General features: G+C 42.1%; 1 protein-coding gene across 1 annotated transcript in view; it reads left to right on the top strand.

Annotated features, from left to right (window-relative positions):
- The window catches only part of LOC137438679 (solute carrier organic anion transporter family member 5A1-like), a 104855-nt gene that overhangs the window by 15157 nt on the left and 70408 nt on the right, over positions 1-19290 (top strand). Inside the window, exon 2 of the mRNA XM_068133921.2 lies at positions 8033-8165. Coding sequence (XP_067990022.2) covers positions 8033-8165 — 133 coding nt within the window. The remainder of the gene's footprint in view (positions 1-8032; positions 8166-19290) is intronic.

Genomic DNA, 19290 nt, shown 5'->3' with positions numbered 1-19290 from the left:
AATGTCAAATCGCATCATTGATGGTCTGTTCCACTCTTTGTAGTATTTACTCATAATCTGGTGTGTACAGTGTGTGTCTGCTTGTTGTTTTTGTGTCCACTGCATGAACATGACTGGGTTCATGTCGAGGTTGCATGTGATGGCGTGTGGGCTGTATGGTTAGTGGAGCTTCCGTTGAGTGTTGTACATGTGTGGGTGTGGTGTTGGGGACCGAGTGTTGTTTTTTGCTCACCTTCTCCAGTTGCTTGCACCATCCAGTTTTTGCCATTTGTATCAGAAGTGTATATTGGGTGGGTATGTCTACAGTCTCCCCAGTTAGACCACCCTCTCGGCTCTTGAAGTTCCAAGCCTCCAGTATGAATCTGTGTTGTTCCAAGGCATGGTTAAAGGCAAGGAGCACTGTGACTGATGAGGACTTGGACCAATGACACCACTCTTAACAGGGGTGTGCGCTGCATGCAAGTCATCAGTTGACTCAAAACAAAGTCCATCTTTTTCGTTCAATCATTCTAAATTCATACGGGTTGAAATGGGCAGCACATTCATAACATATTTAAATATGATTGTGGGAGTAGAAAGTGATTAATTATTACTCGTGTTTGTGATTATGATGATGATGATTATTATTATTAGATACATGGAAGATGTATTTTAGGCATAGCCTAAGTGCTAAAGACTCCACTGGCCTTGCCTTAGGCTGCATTGTTTGTGTGAGTCTTATCTGTTTTTGAGGTGTGCTACAAAGTACTTGAGATTGTGGAATATGACTTTGTAGCATCGGGATTTGGAGGCCAGCTTGGAAATGGGATCTATCCAGGGATAAGTATTATCTGATGTTTAAACCAAGGAGGTCGAGAGGTGACATTTCTTGCAGAGTTTGATAGTTCAAAAAACAAACAAACGTTTTTCGGTTATTTTTGCAAGGTCTAGTTGTTTGAATCTTTCGTGCCGTTTTAGTCAAGAAGGCTTCTTCAGACAATGGATTTAAGCCTTTTCATCTGTGTCGAGAAATATTAACTTTGTAAGGTCCACGTCCTTAAGGCTGTATTCCTGAACTCTGAAGCTGATTAATAGGCCATTACAAGATAATTCCTCCTCGTGGGGCCACAAAATTGCATCAAAGCAGCTGCATCGGAAAGTACATCGCTATGGCAATCACTAATTTCCCACAAAGTCACAAATCTTCACCTGTACAAGGTCACCTTGGTGGTATGATCAACTACAGTGGACTAAAATAATATTTATACCTATCTCTACAGATGCGCTCAAGGCGATGATCAACTTATTTCAACAGTGATTATATCATTGACGGTCTTCATATTGCAAAGACACTTCCGATTTGTAAATCCACGTATTTCGAGGCATTGCCTAACCCTAACAACTTCCGATTTGTAAATCCACGTATTTCGAGGCATTGCCTAACCCTAACAACTTCCGATTTGTAAATCCACGTATTTCGAGGCATTGCCTAACCCTAACAACTTCCGATTTGTAAATCCACGTATTTCGAGGCATTGCCTAACCCTAACAACTTCCGATTTGTAAATCCACGTATTTCGAGGCATTGCCTAACCCTAACAACTTCCGATTTGTAAATCCACGTATTTCGAGGCATTGCCTAACCCTAACAACTTCCGATTTGTAAATCCACGTATTTCGAGGCATTGCCTTTGTTTGAAAAAGATGCATACTCAGGATTTTTGGTGGAAGTATACACTACTCACAATAAGTAAGGGATATTGGCAGGTTCTTTGGTGTGGTTCATTTTGTGTATTAATTATGTTGAAAAAAGTTGTTGGTCCTAATTCTATGGTTATTAATGAGTATGAAAAAACACAGCATTCTTGATTTCAATACCCTAACCCTAACCCCAATAAAAAAATAAACTCACTCCCACAATATCCCTAACTTATTGTGAGTAGTGTATATTCAGTGTTGGTGCAATGATTATTGCAAATGATCTTTTCTTACATATTTTCAATCTTTTTTTATTGACAAATACATCTAATATTTCCACATCTAAAACTAGAACGGCACTCCGTTGGGGGGATTTACCACCTGAATCACATTGCCCAACCAGTCCCAAAATGAGGCCCACTGTGTTGTTTAAATGTCAGATCTAAGCCTTACCCAAGGCGATTGTTATTGTTGGTTGTGTTTTCCCTCTTAAGTACAGTACTATTGGTCCTCACTTAACATCGTAGTGGCGTTCTTGAAAGATGCGACTTGAAGAGAAACGACATTAATCGAATCACATTTTTCCATAAGAACGAATGTGTAAACTGGAGTTAGGTTCTTTTGAACATTTCTTGTCAGAAAAAAAAACATTAAAAATTGAAATACTCTACATGTATGTTAATACTTAAATAACATTTTATACTAGAACAGCACTCGGTAGAGCGCATACCTCCACCTGTCTGAACAGTTTACGTTTTGTATCCCACCGATAGGCCGGATCTGGATTTAGACCTGAACCAAAATATAATCGGCTTGTTCTTGTCACCTAAACAACTCGTCCACCAAGTTTAGTCATAACTCGTCCAAAACTTTTTAAAATATCATGTTATATATAGCTTTTGGCTCGATCATTCAATGGTGAAGAATCACTCAAAAATTAAATAATTATCGTATCTGAATCCACATTTAGATCTTCACCAACATCGAATCGATTCAGTCTTGTCACACACCAAACCTCTCCACCATGATTCATCTAAATCTGTCCATAACTTTTTGAGATATGGTGCTTTGTATCAGTTTTAGCCTTATCACTCAATGGTGAAGAATTACTGAAAAAATTGTACTAGCCGGATCCGTATCTGGATCTTCACCAAAATTTTGCTACTTCTTCCTTGTGACACACCCAACCTCTCCACTAAGTTTAGTCCAAATCCATCCACAACTTCTTGTCCCCCGTCGCACAACGGAGCGAAAGGGGGACTATGGTTTTCCTCTCCGTCCGTCCGTCCGTCCGTCCGTCCGTCCGTCCGTCTGTGCGTGCGGGCGTGCGTACGTGCATAAGCGAAAGACCGCATTCGAATTTGGTGTGTGGGTGCAACCCACGTCAAAATCCAAGATGGCCGCCGCCATGTATGTCTGATGCCATGTAAGCGTCTTTGGGCTTCTTGAAAAGCGCTATATAAAATGTATTATTATGTCTGAACCTTGTGAGCGGAATATCTTGAAAAATAAGCGAAGTACCAACTTCTAATCTGGTGTGTGGGTGTATCTCGGCATAAGGAAGAACGCTATTGAAAATTGGGTCGCCACGTCAAAATCCAAGATGGCCGCCTTGCATCTTCCACTTTGTCAACTCGCATCACTTCACCGACGGGGGACCTCGGCGTAACGCTTGTTGAGATATCCTGCTACAGTCGTGACCAAAAATAATGGCACCCTTGCACTTTTTTCATGTAATGCACCATTTCTTCCAGACAATTGTTGAAATTAAAAAATACATTTTGGTATCCACATATGTATTTCTTTGGATTGCAGTGGAACAAAACAATTTGCCATTAATTCTGCAAATTGTCCATTACATCAAGATTAAAATTGACGATTTTGATCAACACTCGGCGGGTCAATTGGATTAAAATTGATGATTTTAGAAGTTTGACCTAGAGTTGACCTTTGACCTTTTGTCCCCAAAATAGTTGGTTTCTCAATTCAGTGAGGCACTATTCAAATGCTGTTAAATTTTCAAGTCAATCGGATGAAAAATGGAGATTTTAGAAACTGGACCTCGAGATGATGACCTTTGACCTCAAAATCAATAGGCTTCTCAATTGTGACTACCTCAACAAATTGGTGAAGTTTCATGATCGATGTAGAATTGTGACCTGTAGGCGAGTGACAAACAGACAGACAGAATAACAAACGCAACCGACCAATATACTTGAAAAATCTTTGATTTTACACTTAACAAACAAACAAGAAATATGTTGAGCATAGCACGATACTTGTGAAATACCTAAAATAAGTTGTTTGCCTTTGTTGACCTCAAAAATAGTTTGGGGTTGAATTCAGTGACCAGGTATGCAAATCCTCTTAAATTTTTTATGTCAACCGGATGAAAATTGAGGATTATAGAAATCTCGCCTGTTAACCTCAAAAATAATAGGTTAAATTCAGTGACCACATAGGCAAGTCCTCTTCAAATTTCAAGTTAATCAGATAAAAATTGAGGATTTTAGAAATTTGGCCCATGTTGAACTTTTGGCCTATGTTGACCTTAAATAGAATTGGTGGTTGAATTCAGTGACCAGATATGTAAATCCGCTTCAAATTTCAAGTCAATCGGATAAAAATTGAGGATTTTAGAAATGTGACAAAGTTGGTTGACCTTTGGCCTATGTTGACCTTTTGACTTAAAAAATACATAGGATTTTGTCAGACCACAAACTCTACCATTTGGTGAAGTTTCGTGAAGATCGGTTTTAAATTTTGACCTGTAGGCAAGTATAAGTGAGCGGACAGACAAACAAACTTGTTCAAGTCGAAAAAAACCCTTGCCTTGGGCAGGGGAGATATTATTAGCATTAAGTTTGGCTTGTATTAACATTAATATTATGCTATTAGTGGTGTTATTACTTTTGTTATTAGAGACGGCCTTGGAAAAACACCACAACAAGCTATTATTGTTAGGGGAGTTAGGGTTAGATTAACACATTAATACACCTTAACATGGATTTTTCCAAGGCGGAAAACCCCCTCGAAGATGGTGACAAGTGATGTCGCTACAACTTCCATTGCTTGACCCTTTGTCCTCCTGAAAAGTTTGCTTGAGATTGGATAAGTAACGACCGAATGTATCACGATCAGACAGACTGCCAGACACCAAATTACGTCGTTTAGTATGATTCTGTTTTACTGAATACTGCACATCGTTTTGGCTGTATGCAATTTCAATCTGCAGCTATTTGCTTATGGGACTTGACTGTAATGTGGGATCTGCTTATACTTTCCAGGAACTCATGAGCTGGGGGGAAAAAGAGGGGAGAGAGAGGTTCTAATTTTCACAGGATGTCTGTGAAGTCCTTGTGCAACTTTGAACTTTTATAACTTTTGGATGTAAACATGATAGAAACAAACTACAAGTGGTGCATGAAAGCATAATTCATGAAGTTCTTACTCGATACAGTTCATATTTTTAGTGTTCAACATAACCACCATATTTTGTAATACATCATTCAATCCGATTTCCACCTTGTTGAAAACATTCTCCAGTTGCTGCTGAGTAATTTCATGATTTGCATTTGTGATCGTAGACTTAGTTCATCCAAAGAATGCAGTTTTGATGAGAAAACAAGTTTCACATAGCCTCCAAAAATGTAGTCCAATGGGGATAGGACAGGCGAACGAGGGGGCCAAGCAATTGAGCAATTGGTCCACGTCTACTGATCCAATTTATCTGGGAAGACATCATTCAAAACCGTCGCACATTCGCAGCACGTTGGCAGCTTGGCCTCATCTTGCTGGTACAAGGTGATATGTGAAAGATTGAATCAACGACGTTTGGGAACCAAATGCTGTAATTGTGGTCGTTGACTTTGCCACTGATGTAGAAATTATTGAAGCCTTGAAGAAGTCAACCTCAGTCATAGAAGCCTTGTCAAAAAATGTCAACTGCCCTGAACCTCTTGACTCAATCTAGAAAGTTCAGGGCTTGCCCTTTGTGCCAAAACCTGCACCTTAGCACTAAAAGTTATGCCTTTGCAGTATTGCAAGGCCACATTCCCGGCTAAAATAATTATTCTGATTAATTAGGTCGTGCCCGCTGGCGTGAAACAGGCCTTCCGCATGAATTGAACGGCCCGTGTGCACTGTGCAGCTCGCTCCCCCAGCCGTGCCTGTCTTTGTCGTCCTTGGTGTGAAACTGCAGCCCTCGGTCCGCAGCTCTTCCACCACTCTACCACCAGCCCAATGCCGGAATACGGCTGCCCGCAATGAAGCCTCCCCATGCAGAGAGCGAAACCCAACCATCCGTTATCGCTTTTGAAACGAGAGGCGCAAGAGGGAATGTTTGCTTTCAATGCCCAGACGAACAGTGGAACGAGGAGGAGATGCCTACCCACAACGTCACCACCAGACCCAAAACCTCGAGAAGGGGAGAGGAGAGGCACAATCACGACCGTTCACTATGGCATCCAGAACGAGAAGGGCCAAATGTCCACCGCTTCAACGACTTCACAATCCGCTCTCTGACGTCATCTTTGGTGCTTCACCAATCAGCAAGCCGCTTCTTACCAGTCCTCCTGTCAATCAAAACCTTGACCACTCACGGCTCCTCGGGGCGTGGCCTTGGCCTGCCCGACCTATGTGTGCCATCCAAGTTGGGGTTGTCAGCGGCAGCGCTCAATGTCCTGGCTTCCGGTAGGCTTTTTAATTAGTGCCATTAAATGCGCGATTCTAGCTAGTGTCTAATGCGGTGCCATAAGGGACATAGGAATAAATTACAGAGGGAACAACATACAAGGAATTAATTAACATAATCCCTGAGCTAAATAACATGCTCCCCCACCCCCCAATTCGGAGCACCTACCTATACATATCTACCTGGACTAAAGTAATCACTGCCTACCCCCTACAAACGTAACACATTGATATACAGTATAATAGTATATCACAATTAAATTACCTCACGCTTACGCTAAACATGCAATATGGAAATGACTATTGTCGAGCTATACTTTTTAACCCCTAGAAGCCATTTCCGCAACAATATACTAGTATTTAAGCTTTTCTCTAAGGCAGTGGCACCATGGAAATGGCAGTGGCCCCTGTGCTCGGCTATTGGTGGCCTAGGTGGATGACTTGGGAGTCCCCTTTTAAAGATGGTATTTTAAGCATACCTGCAATGTAAATTCGTTTTATGCATTTTTGAAAAGCACATTTGCATCAGCTTTACACATCATATCATTCAAAAGTGGAAAATATTATTACATACTTGCTTGCTTGCACAATTTGCTTGCAGTCTGCAAGCAGATAAATCGATGAAATAGAGTGACAAGTACAGCTCTTTATTTGTGCACAATCAAAAATCTGGCCCTCTCCTGGCCAAGGGAGCGAGGCTCCACCAGCCAACTTTTGTTACCTCCGCCACCGAAGGTGGATGGAGGTTATGTTTTCACCCCTGTCTGTCTCTCTGTTTGTGAACATGATATCTCAAAAGGTTGTGGACGGATTCAGCCAAAATTTGATGGAGAGGTTGGGTGTGTGACAAGGAATAATTGATTCAGTTTTGGTGAAGATTCAAATCCGGATCCTCATCAGATAATTTTTCAAATGATTCTTCACCATTGAGTGATAGGGTAAAACCAATAAATAGCACGAGATCACAAAGTTATGGATGGATTCGGACAAAACTTGGCGACAGTTTGTGTGTGTGACAAGGACGAATCGATTCGATTTTGGTGACTATTCGAATCCAGATATGAGAATTTTTTAATTTTTAAGTGATTCTTCACCATTGGGTGATTGGGCAAAAACGATATATAGCAGGATATCTCAAAATGTTTGGAGGACTTGTATGACAAAACTAGGGGGGTGAGTTGGTTAAGTGACGAGAACAAGCCAGTTAGATTTTGGTTCAGGTCCGAATCCAGATCTAACCTATCAGTGGGATACAAAACACAAACTGTTCAACCTGGCAGAGGTATGCGCTCTACCGACTGCCATTCTTGAGTTTTCGGACGGTTTGTGATTTTCTTTCTGGAATCATGACCAAGTTACATAATGATGTCAAATTTCAAATTTCTAACCAACCAAGAAAGTACTAAACATTTACATCAGTAAGTGAATGGTTATAAATTAGGATTTTATTTTAATGTCCACGGGAACAAGTTAAGGTGGAGATGATGTCCATTATGTGCTGCTGTTTGTAACAAATGTCAAATGCTGCATAGTTTCAAGGCCTAATAGAGATTGCATTAAAACGTGTGTGTGTGTGTGTGTGTGTGTGTGTGCGTGTGTGTGTGTGTGTGTGTGTGTGTGTGTGTGTGTGTGTGTGTGTGTGTGTGTGTGTGCATGCGCACAGCACTCATGTACGTGATGGGAGCTCTTGGTCCAGCTGCTGGTTACTTGCTCGGTGGTATACTCATCGGAAGCTACATAGATCCTTGGCACGAACAACCTACAGCCCAGAAGAATCCTACCTTTGTTGGCAACTGGCAAGTGCTTTGTTTGAAACCTCTTGTTCTTGAGCTTTTAAAGTGTAATCTAGAACCTTGCAATAAACAAACTGTGCTCTAAGCAGGAAGTGCTGATGGAGCTGAACTAACTGCACAGAACAGCATGTGTAAGATTACCGGGGTATCTGGAAAGCTCAACAGACTATTGAATGAGATTTGTTTTGCACACGAGCAATAAAACAGCAAGTCAGAAAAGGTATCCTTAATCCATTTAGCTACAAACTTCCTAAAACAGGTGCAAGTGCAGGATACTAAACAGGAAAACGAAACAGAAACAAATACAGCCCCAATGACTGCAAAGAAGAAAAAGGAAAACTACAAAAAGAAACAGCAGTGCCTTCAGAAAGTAATCACCCACCTTTATTTTTCACATTTTGTGTTACAGCCTCATAGCCTGGTGTTGGCTTAGCCGTTAGGGTGCCGGCTTGGGATCCTCGGATCCTGGGTTTGAATCCCGGGCGATCGCTCAATTAACACCAGGGGGGTTGACTCAGCCTGTCATCCTTCCGAGGTCGGCAAATTGAGTAGCATGCTCACTGGTAATTCCCTGTGTGTTGCAAAAGGCAACCGTCAAAATCCAAGATGGCCACCACCATATATGTCTGAACCTTGTGAGTGGAATACCTTGAAAAATAAACGAACTACTAACTTCTAATGTGGTGTGCGGGTGTGTCTCCAACCCACTCGCAAATATTATCGACTCTTCCATGTTTTCTGCGTCTTCCACTTTGTCAACTCGCATCACTTCACCGACGGGGGACCTAGGCGTAATGCTTGTGCCTCATGATCTGTCTTTCATGTGTCTTTTTGCAAACTCCAGGCATGCTGTCATGTGCCTCTTTCTCAGGAGTGGCTTATGTCTGGCCACTTTCACATAAAGCCTAGATTTGTGAAGTGCTGAGACTGTTGTCCTTCTGGCAGGTTCTACCATCTCAGCCAAGGAACTCTGTACCTCTGTTAGGGTGGTCATTTGGTTCTTGGTCACCTCTCTGACCGAGGTTCTTCTTGCCAGATTGCTCTGCTTGGACGGGCGGCGAGCTCTAGGAAGAGACTGGGTAATTCCATATTCTTTCCATTTCCCAATGATGGAGGTCACTCGGCTCTTGGGAACTTTCAACACTGTGTAAATTTTTTTATACCCTTCCCCAGATCTATGCCTCCTCACAATTCTATCTCAGAGTTCTACAGACAGTTCATTGGACTTCATGATGGAGTCTCTGCTCTAGCATGCACTGCCAACTGTGGGACCTTGTATAGAAAGGTGTGTTTCTTTCTAAAGCATGTCCAATCAATTGAGTTGGCCACAGGTGGACTCCAATCAAGTTGTGGAGACATCTCAAGGATGATTAAGGGGAATTGGATGCACCTGAGCTCAATTTGGAGAGAATTTGAAAATCTCAAATTAATCCATTTTGAATTCAGGCTGTAACACAACAAAATGTGAAAAAAGTCGAGGGGTATGAATACTTTCTGAAGGCACTGTATACTCTGACAAATGGGAGAATGACAAAAGAGCAGGAAGATTCAAAAGAGAGCTTGACAGACAGAAGGCTCATTGGAATGACTAAGAGGATGTCAAATTGATTGGGATGGAGAACCTGTTATCATAAATGCCTAAGACCAAAGACACTACATTAATGTCTTTAAGAAGATGGCAGAATTGAGCCAATAGCACAAATGCAGGTTTTGTTGGGTAGAAACAAAGTACCAGTCACCTCCTTTCGGGATGTAAAAAATCTCGTGTCGGAACAGTTGTACAAAGAAAGACATGACATCGTCTGTAGAGTAATCCACTGGCACATCTGTAAACATTTCAACATTCTGGTTCCAGAACAATAATGGAAACACAAGCCAAATCCGATCCTTGAAGATGAACATATAGTGTTCATGCATGACAAGATGATCCCATCAAGGGGAGACACTGCAGGCGGAGGGAGCATTGAGACCGGACATAGTGCTCAAGCACAAAAAGCAAAAGTCAGCATTGTTGATTGAGGTTGCAGTTCCCAATGACTTTGGACTAAATGCTTCAGAAACCAAGAAAATGCTCAAATACCAGGAACTGAAAAATGAGGTCATAAGGACTTGGAAATTGAAGAAAGCTGAAATTGTACCAGTGATAGTCGGAGCAACAGGGATGATCAAGAAAACCCTTACTGAGCACTTAAAAATCATTCTGGGGAATATCATGGCAAACAAGCTACAAGTTGAGTCTGTCAGAGGTTCAGTGAGGGTTCTAAAACGAGACTCATCCAGGATGATATCCTTGGAACGAAGCTGTGAAAATGAAGTTTCACAATCTGGTTCATGAATAATGATCCTTTACTGAAAAAGGTGGAGATTTTGAGTTCTGGGAGAACTTCCTCCCACCTCCTAAAACTCGCAAATTGAGATAACAACCAAAGGAAGCAGGATAGGAGAAAGTTGAAGAGGTTGTATTGCATTTTTGATGACCCAGCTTACCTAGTTGGCAGAACTGGACAAAACTGATGCCTCCATTACTAGGAGGCAAGAATTATTGCCATCTCATTACAGAATTATTGCACTACCGTGCAGTTTATTTGCAATAATCTTATGATTAGTACGACAACAGCAGTGTAGATGGGTATTTAACTGCTAGGCCTTTTTTCTCTTAGACAATTATTATTTGAAACTTGGGATTCCCCACCAAACTGCCAAGGTTCAGAGTTTACCTGCCATAAAATATGCTAACTTTTATCCAATGACGATTGTTCATCCATGTTGTATGTCTTCCCAGGATAATTGGGTTGCTTCGGTGACATTGATTTCGTACACACACACTGGGGGGCAGCTTGGTGTTGTCATAAACGGTTAAGGTGGTTGATTAAGATCTTAGGGACCTGAGTTGGAGCACCTGTCATGCCATTAAAATAACACCAGGTGGGTTGACTCAACATGTCATCCTTCTGAGATTGACAAAATGAGTATCAGCTTATTGGGAAGAATGAGCCATTCGAGTATACTACATCGATGTGGCGACTCATCCAGGATTGTGCCCCTCATAGGCAAGGAAGGAGTGCTTTCGCCGCCATATGTCTGAAGACTCAAAATGAGTGGTTGTTCTTTTTCTTATATATTCTTTGAACATGTCCTAAGGTTCACACGCACATGCATACAGTCGTGGCCAAAAATATTGGCACCCCTGCGCTTTTAAAAAATAACCCACAATTTTCAATAAAAATAAGTTGAAATTGACAAAAGTATTTGGTCTCCACAATTCTTTATTTCACTGTTAATATTACAGAACCTTTGTTTTTGATTCAGAACTTAATATATCCTTTAAAATCAGAGAAAATAAAAAGAAATGGCATTGACAAAATTATTGACACCCAAGACTTAATATTTGGTAGCACGGCCTCAGGACAAAATAACTGCAGTCAAGCGCTTCCTACAGCAATGAATGAACTTCCTACACCTCTCTACTGGCAGTTTGGCCCACTCTTCTTGTGCAAACTGTTCCAGTTCTCCCAGAATGTAAAAATCTTACCTCCTTGGGAATATACCCATTAGGTCGAAAGTTGTTATTGAAAAATGTCTCGCTTATGGTGGTAACCTGTTAGCCAGTGTCCATCCGGCAATAAATTGGTACACTCCCAATTTCCACTGTCACCAACGGGCATTCTCCAATTGCCTTGTCAAGAAAGTCGTTTCCCATTTCAATGAACCCTTCTTTCACCTCTATCCGGCTCTCGACAGTGGAAATCCTTAAAAATTCCTATTTGTCCATGGTTTCCTTGATCAGGAAACAGCCCCTTTTGAGATGTCCTGGCTGCCCACACTTGAAGTACAAATAATGTCCTTTTCCACCCACGTGCCTCTTCGTAGGTTGCCATTGTGACTTTCCTTGTGAGTATGGAGGCCTCTGGTTCTGCTTCAACAGCATTAAAATGTCATTATGTTGACTTAGCTTCTTCAACAGATCTGAATTGTCCACTACATCTGGGGATCCCATAATTGGCACACACATCAGAGCCTAATTGCGGAAGGATGCAGCACTAGATTTTTTTTCCTCTGACCACAGGATGGCCAACTGCATTAGCTCTGGAAAGGAAATCTCTGGATTCTCGTAGCTTCATTTTAATTTTGCACCAAACTGCTGGGGCGCAGAGACCTTCAGCAAACTGCTCGTTAAGTGCAAGTTCTGACTCGGCCATCCTTTCGCACAATCTTTTGCACGGTTTCTTGCAAGTCATAGGCATAAGCACGAATAGTCTTGTGTGTTCTGCACATGTTCGTAGAAATCTCGTAGATGACAACCAACAGGGACCTTGTCTCCATAAGCGCTGCGAAGTGTCTGGAAAATAGTCTCGATTATTTGACCTCTCGTGTTCTGGCAGAAGTTTGCCACTTTGTCGAGCTTGCCAACTTGGGTAGCCAATGACTGCATCTGCTTGGTCTGCTTTGGGCATTTGCCAGGTACGAAAAGCACTCTGAACAATGTCTAACCATTCTTAAACTGCAGTGCCACCGTTGTCGGTTCCAGTGTAGACTGGTACTTTCCTGTTCCTCAGAATGAATATGGTGGGACTTGTGCTGACCCAAGCCTCCTGCTGGCGGATTTGTTGCGCTTGACGCGTCACCATCTGACTGAGCTCTTCAAACCGAACTTCCAATCCTCCTGTCTCCCCACCTTCCACAGGTTCAGTCAGCCATTGTCGTCGGCTCCCTGTTACTGCCCCTTTAATGATGTGTTCCAACCAAAATCCTGTTCGTGACGCCAAATGTAGCCGATATCAGTTGCACACCAACCCGAGGTCTTCTTCCAATCGTTTAATGAATGGTTTGGTTCGAAGGGAACACAACATAAGAATAAGGGGCAGCAACATGCTGTAAATACAATAGGATCAATAATCAGGTAAATATTATTAACTCTGATTAATAACAATTAACCTCTGGTAAGCAATACATTTTAATACACTAACATGTGTATCAACATTAATAGCCATGTAATACTTTAACCAATAACATCAAGCATACCAAAATGTAATACAGAATCGCATAGGTTGCTACTACGGATCTCCCCGAGACATTAACGTATCAGCATTAATAGCTCCAACTACTGGAGGCAATAATCCAACTTTTGTCATTGTGGCTAAAACATGCGTCTCCGTACTGCATCCATACATTACTATCGTTTGCTTCGAGAATTTCTTCACCACATGATTAAAGTAATTATGCAATCATTACGAGCCCGCACAGCTCACCAACTCAACAACCGAAAATGGCGCCGAATTGAATAACTCCGAATCAGTCGACACAAAGTGACGTGCTTGCCACTCCCACGAGTCCTAGGGTCATTAGAGTCCAAACAAACAACAGCATGCATTTTAAGGTGAAGAGTGTCATTAGAGTCCAAACTCCGAATAACAACCGAACCCAAAGACAATGGTCTTAAGGGGTGAAGAGGCGAATTTACACAACACCGGCAACCGCACTCCACGTTACCGAATTTGTAGTCAGGTTCACTATGTCAATAAATTATATTTCGTTCAAAATCATGGTAGATGAGCAAACCTATACATTTTTGGAAAGGTTATAGAAACTAAAAATCAATGTTTACATTTGGAGAGATACCTGTATGGCGGCCATTTTGGATTTTCAAAATGGCCACTGCAAAATACATATTTTGTTCTATTTCTGCCTCTAATTACTCTAAAACCTTTTAAAAATATACTAAACCTATATTTTCAGGGACAAGGAATCCAATGAAAGTATCAAATTAGTGCTTTGGGGAATGGTAAGACACGAATCAAAGGTTTTGAATTGCAAAATACTGTCTTTATATTCGCGATAAGTTGCATAATCAAATACATGTTATCATTTTGTACAGGCAGTTAATAACATCAAAATGTGTCACAATAATTCATATCACCAAACATACACAGGCAGTCAGCAAAATCATATATACACATGCAGTCAGTATAACTTCACATCTACACAGGCAGTCAATGACAAAATATACACAGGCAGTCAATGGCATCAAACATACACGATTACAGAATATGCCATTAGAGTTCGTCATCACTGTCCTGTGTGTCGTATCCGACAATATAGTCCGCATCGTTTTCACAGTCCGTTCCACACAAGCAAAGGTCGGTCAAATTGATTGGCAAATCGAATTGGTCGAATGGTCGATCGAATCGAATTCGATGAATCGAATCGAATCAAATCGAATCGATCGAATCGAATCGAATCGAATCGAATTCGATGAATCGAATCGAATCGAATCGAATCGATCGAATGGAATTGGTCGATTTGGTCGGAATTGGCAAATGTAAACATTGATTTTCAGATTTTCCATGTAATAACGTTTCCAAAAATGTATAGGTTTGCTAATCTACCATGATTTTGAACGAAAAAACATAGTGAACCTGACTAAAATCCTGGCTTCAAATCAACTTCCTCAAACTTAACTATGATAAATCTGAAATAATCATCATTGGCCCAAAAACGCTCACCAAATCCACCCATAACTTTGCCCTCAACATCGACGGTTTCCCAGTATCCACCTCCCCTGACATCCGGAATCTTGGCCTCATCTTTGACCAAACCCTCTCCTTCGACAAATACACTAAACAGATCACAAAGACAGCCTTATTTCACCTGAAAAACATCGCCCGTCTCCGTCCATCCCTCTCCTCCACGGCTGCAGAAACCCTCATCCACGCCTTCATGACCTCCCGTCTGGACTACTGCAACAGCCTCCTCTTTGGTTCACCCTCAATAATCATCAATAAACTCCAATACATTCAGAACTCCGCTGCCCGTCTACTCACCCATTCCCGGACCCGTGACCACATCACCCCCGTCCTTTACAAGCTTCACTGGCTCCCCATCCCCCAGAGAATCCAGTACAAAATCCTCCTCTTGACCTACAAAGCCCTCCATAAGCTGGCCCCATCCTACCTGACTGACCTCCTCTCCAGACACATTCCCACCCGCAACCTCCGCTCTGCTGGTACCAACCTCCTGACCCCCCCCCCCCCATGCGGACCAAATTCAGATCCTGGGGGGACAGGGCCTTCTCCATCGCTGCTCCCACCCTCTGGAACTCACTACCTCACACCATCAGAGACTCCTCCTCACTCACCACATTCAAAACATCACTCAAGACCCACCTGTTCAACACTGCATTCAACATTTAACCCACAGCATTTAACCCCTGACTATCACTTCTCCTTCTCCTTCCTTTTGCTTTGATTATTTACCTGTTGATTTTTGTCTTTTTGCACTTGTTTTTTTGTACTCTGTCAAAGCGTCTTTGGGCTTCTTGAAAAGCGCTATATAAAATAAATGTATTATTATTATTATTATTATTATTGCCTGAGAACGCGCTAAACCCTCTCTCCACGGCAGTCAGGGCGGAAGCGTGCTTTTGATTTCCGGTGGCCAACAACTAAACTTAATTTTACATTTTATCACCTTCGTGACACAAATCACCATAAACCACACAACAATCTATCGCTAGACATTAAACTACAGTGGCAAAGAAAATTGAATAAAATTAATACCAGCCAATGAGAACAACTCCATGTGACCACACCTTTCACCTACAGTCCTACACTAAGGATGAACTTCCTCCTCCCCATGGATGCCAACCTATCAGGATTGTCCGTGCTATTTAACCTTTTAAACGCTGAACATCAAGCCAGAAAGCAACACGTACCATTTTTAAATTCTTTGGTATGACTTAGCCGGGGTTTGAACCACCGTCCTCCCAGACTTGGAGCGGACACTCCAACCATTATATCACCGAGTCTTCTTCTTCATTTTTGCGGTGTGGAAGGGGGTTAAATTGAGAAAAAACGTAATGTTTAAAATAATTAGTCATAACATTTCACCAACTTGTGATGTATTTTCCTTTGCAAAGTTATTTTGCAACAAAATATTTTTAATGCAAAGATGTATAGAAGGAATGGGAGAATGTTGCACAAGATGCCACAGCACCCACTCGAGACAGGACGTTGTGATTCTTTTCTAAAAATCGCTGCAATTTGAAGAAATTTTTAAACATTAAACCTGACTATGTGCCCACCTGAGCAAGCTGAATATTTTTCAATTTCTTGCAGTTGCACAAATTGTATTAAACATTGCAATGTCCTGCCTTGGGCAGCATTCCCCTACGCCTGTACCAGAGATGCATGAAGCAGAGCAAGATTACTGCTGGAAATTCTGTCCAGTGTTGTACTACAACTTGTACAAAATGTAAGTTTTGTATTCTATCAATTATTCGACATTTTTTTGAGGTGTACTTATTTTTGAGGTACAAAAATCTACCAGACAATTTTGTAGCAAAATGCCCCTTCCTGGGCCTAATACTAATAGTCTTGCATATCAAATAAGGATTTACACACATTGTCACAATCATTTTTCCACCCCCAAAATAGTAGCCGTTCATGCAGCGTGAACAATTCATCGATATTTTATAAAGAGATTTGGTTTCTTAGTTTTCAGAAGCATTTTGCACACAGGAGGGCGCTAACAGTATGAGAAATTGGAGCAAAGGGAATTGTAACGTTTATGATTATTAATTGGCTATTTTTGACAAAACGTGTGAACTGAGACCCCAGCACCACGTCTGTCTCTCTTGGATTCTGTGAATACTAAAGCACTTGATATTGTTGACATCTCGCGCACTGAGGTACAAGGTCTGTTTCTCTCACATCACGTACAGGTCGTGACTCATTGTCCCTTGCCCCTGTTTGCGGTTTTGTCATCACGTGTGTGTGTGTGTGTGTGTGTGTGTGTGTGTGTGTGTGTGTGTGTGTGTGTGTGTGTGTGTGTGTGTGTGTGTGTGTGTGTGTGTGTGTGTGTGTGTGTGTGCCGTAACTCTTTTGCCATTTGAGTTTTGTCATCAAATTTTCGAGTATTTCTGGTGTTATCGTGGTATTTGTTCCCTGGGATTTCTACCTCCATAGCTCAACTATGCCATTGACAGTGGAGCAGAAGACAAAAGTGGTGGCTCTGTGGTATGAGACCAAATCATATGTAGACACCTGCCGGAGGTTCTGCTGGGAATACGACCTCAGAACACGTGATGGACCCACAAATTGTGCCATTCAACGTATTGTGAAACATTTTGAGCACAAGGGTACAGTGCACAACCAGAGCAAGGCCAAAAGTGGCAGGCAGCATCAGTAACCAAGAGTCAAGTCAACATCGACGCCGTGCGGGATTCTGCAGTGGACAATCCCAAGAAGTCCCACCACCGGCTCTTCCAGGAACTGGGCCTAAAACCAACATCAGTCTGGTGTATCCTCACTAAGGAACTGAAGCTTTTCCCATACATCATCTCGATTAGGCACAAACTGAGTCAAGATGACATGAGAAAGAGACTTGATATGTGCAATTGGCTCAGTGACAGGATGGAGCGGTATCCAAACTGGATCAACCTGATATGGTTCAGTGATGAAGCCAATTTCCACTTGAACGGTGCCATCAACAACCACAACAACATTTTCTGGGGGGCAGAACCACCTGAGACCTACAGGAAAGTTGGACAGAACTTTGGAGTCAGGATCAATGCCTGTCTGAACCGTGGAGGGGCACACATCGAGAACGTCAATTACAAGGATTTTGCGTGAATTCCAATTTCAGACCTTGGGCTCCCACTAACTCTAGCAGTGACTTACTGTGGTTGCAATCAGTGATAGAAAATACCATGTCATAAGCTTTCAAGAAATGTTTGGTTCACGTTCCTGAGGTTTCTGTTTTTTTTTGTAAATAAACGTTTAATTCAATACAATAAACGATTGTCATCCCATCCATATACAATACAGTGAAATGACGTTCCCCCTGGACCTCGGTGCAATACAACATTCAAGCAAGACTATACACAGTGCAATTGGACATGACAAGTGCAACGCAATACCATAAATACACAGAACAATACTATAAATACACAGGATAGTATACAGTGAATACACAATGAATATCCATGGCAATATGAGTATATCCAAGACAACATAAAAATAAAATTTTAACAAAATGTATCGAGTTGAACAGTTGACTGTAGGTTACATCTGATAAGTGAACCATTTATGTAGCAACATATTATGTAGAACAGTATATGATATATGTAGTGCAAGTAGGGGTTGGGAAGGGGGGATGGGGTGGTGTGGGGAGGGGGAGGGCGTTTAGACCCTGTTAGTTAAATTAAAGCGGGTGGTGGAAGGTAAAATGGTGTTGAGGAGCCTGACACGCTGACAGCCTGGGAGAAGAAGCTGTTACAGAGTCTGGCAGATCTGGCCCGGATGCTGCGGTACCTTTTCCCAGATGGCAGGAGGGCAAAAAGTCCATAGGACGGGTGGAAACGGTCGTCAGCTATGCTGGCGGCTTTGCGTGTGCAGCGTTTGTAATAGATATCCTGCATGGAGGGGAGAGAGACCCCAATGATGTGTTCAGCTGTCTTCCGCTGCAGAGTCTGGCGGTCCGAGACATTGCAATTCCCGTACCAGACAGTGATACAGCTGGTCAGGACGCTCTCAATGGTTCACCTGCAGAATAAGGTGAGGATGGAGGGGGGAAGGCTTGCTTTCCTCATGCGTCGCAGGAAATAGAGACGCTGCTATGCTCTCTTGGCTAGGGAAGTGGTGGTGAAGAACCATTTGAGGTCATTTGTGATGTGTGGGTCCAAATATCCTGCTCTGTAGCTCTTTCACACCCTCTCTCTGTTCTCTTCACCCTCTCTTTTGCTTAAGATCATCTACCATCTGCTTGGAAATCAGCCAACATTAACGCTTTACATTAAAAAGGTGCAAAAACAGATCCTTACAACGACAGACCAATCAGCCTGCTCCCAAACATCAGCAAGTTCATGGGATCCATCATCGCTTCTGATATTAAATCCTTCCTCTTCTCCAATGGCTTTATCTCTGATCATCAATTTTGATTCAGACCAGGTCATTCTACTCTGGACATGCTGCTTCTGCTGTCTCAACAATAGATGGAGGCCCTCAACGCCAAACAGGAAATCAGAGTCGTCTCCCTTGACATATCTCGTGCCTTCGATACGGTCTGGCACCCCGCTCTGCTCACTAAACTCTCCTCCTGTGGTATCCATGTGATTTTTCGGATGAGAAAG

Source organism: Myxine glutinosa, chromosome 13 (assembly GCF_964187855.1).
Source record: "Myxine glutinosa chromosome 13, kmMyxGlut1.1, whole genome shotgun sequence".
In the NCBI taxonomy this organism is placed as follows: domain Eukaryota; kingdom Metazoa; phylum Chordata; class Myxini; order Myxiniformes; family Myxinidae; genus Myxine; species Myxine glutinosa.
The sequence above is the reverse complement of the archived record's forward strand: the minus strand, read 5'-3'. Positions and strand labels throughout refer to the sequence as shown.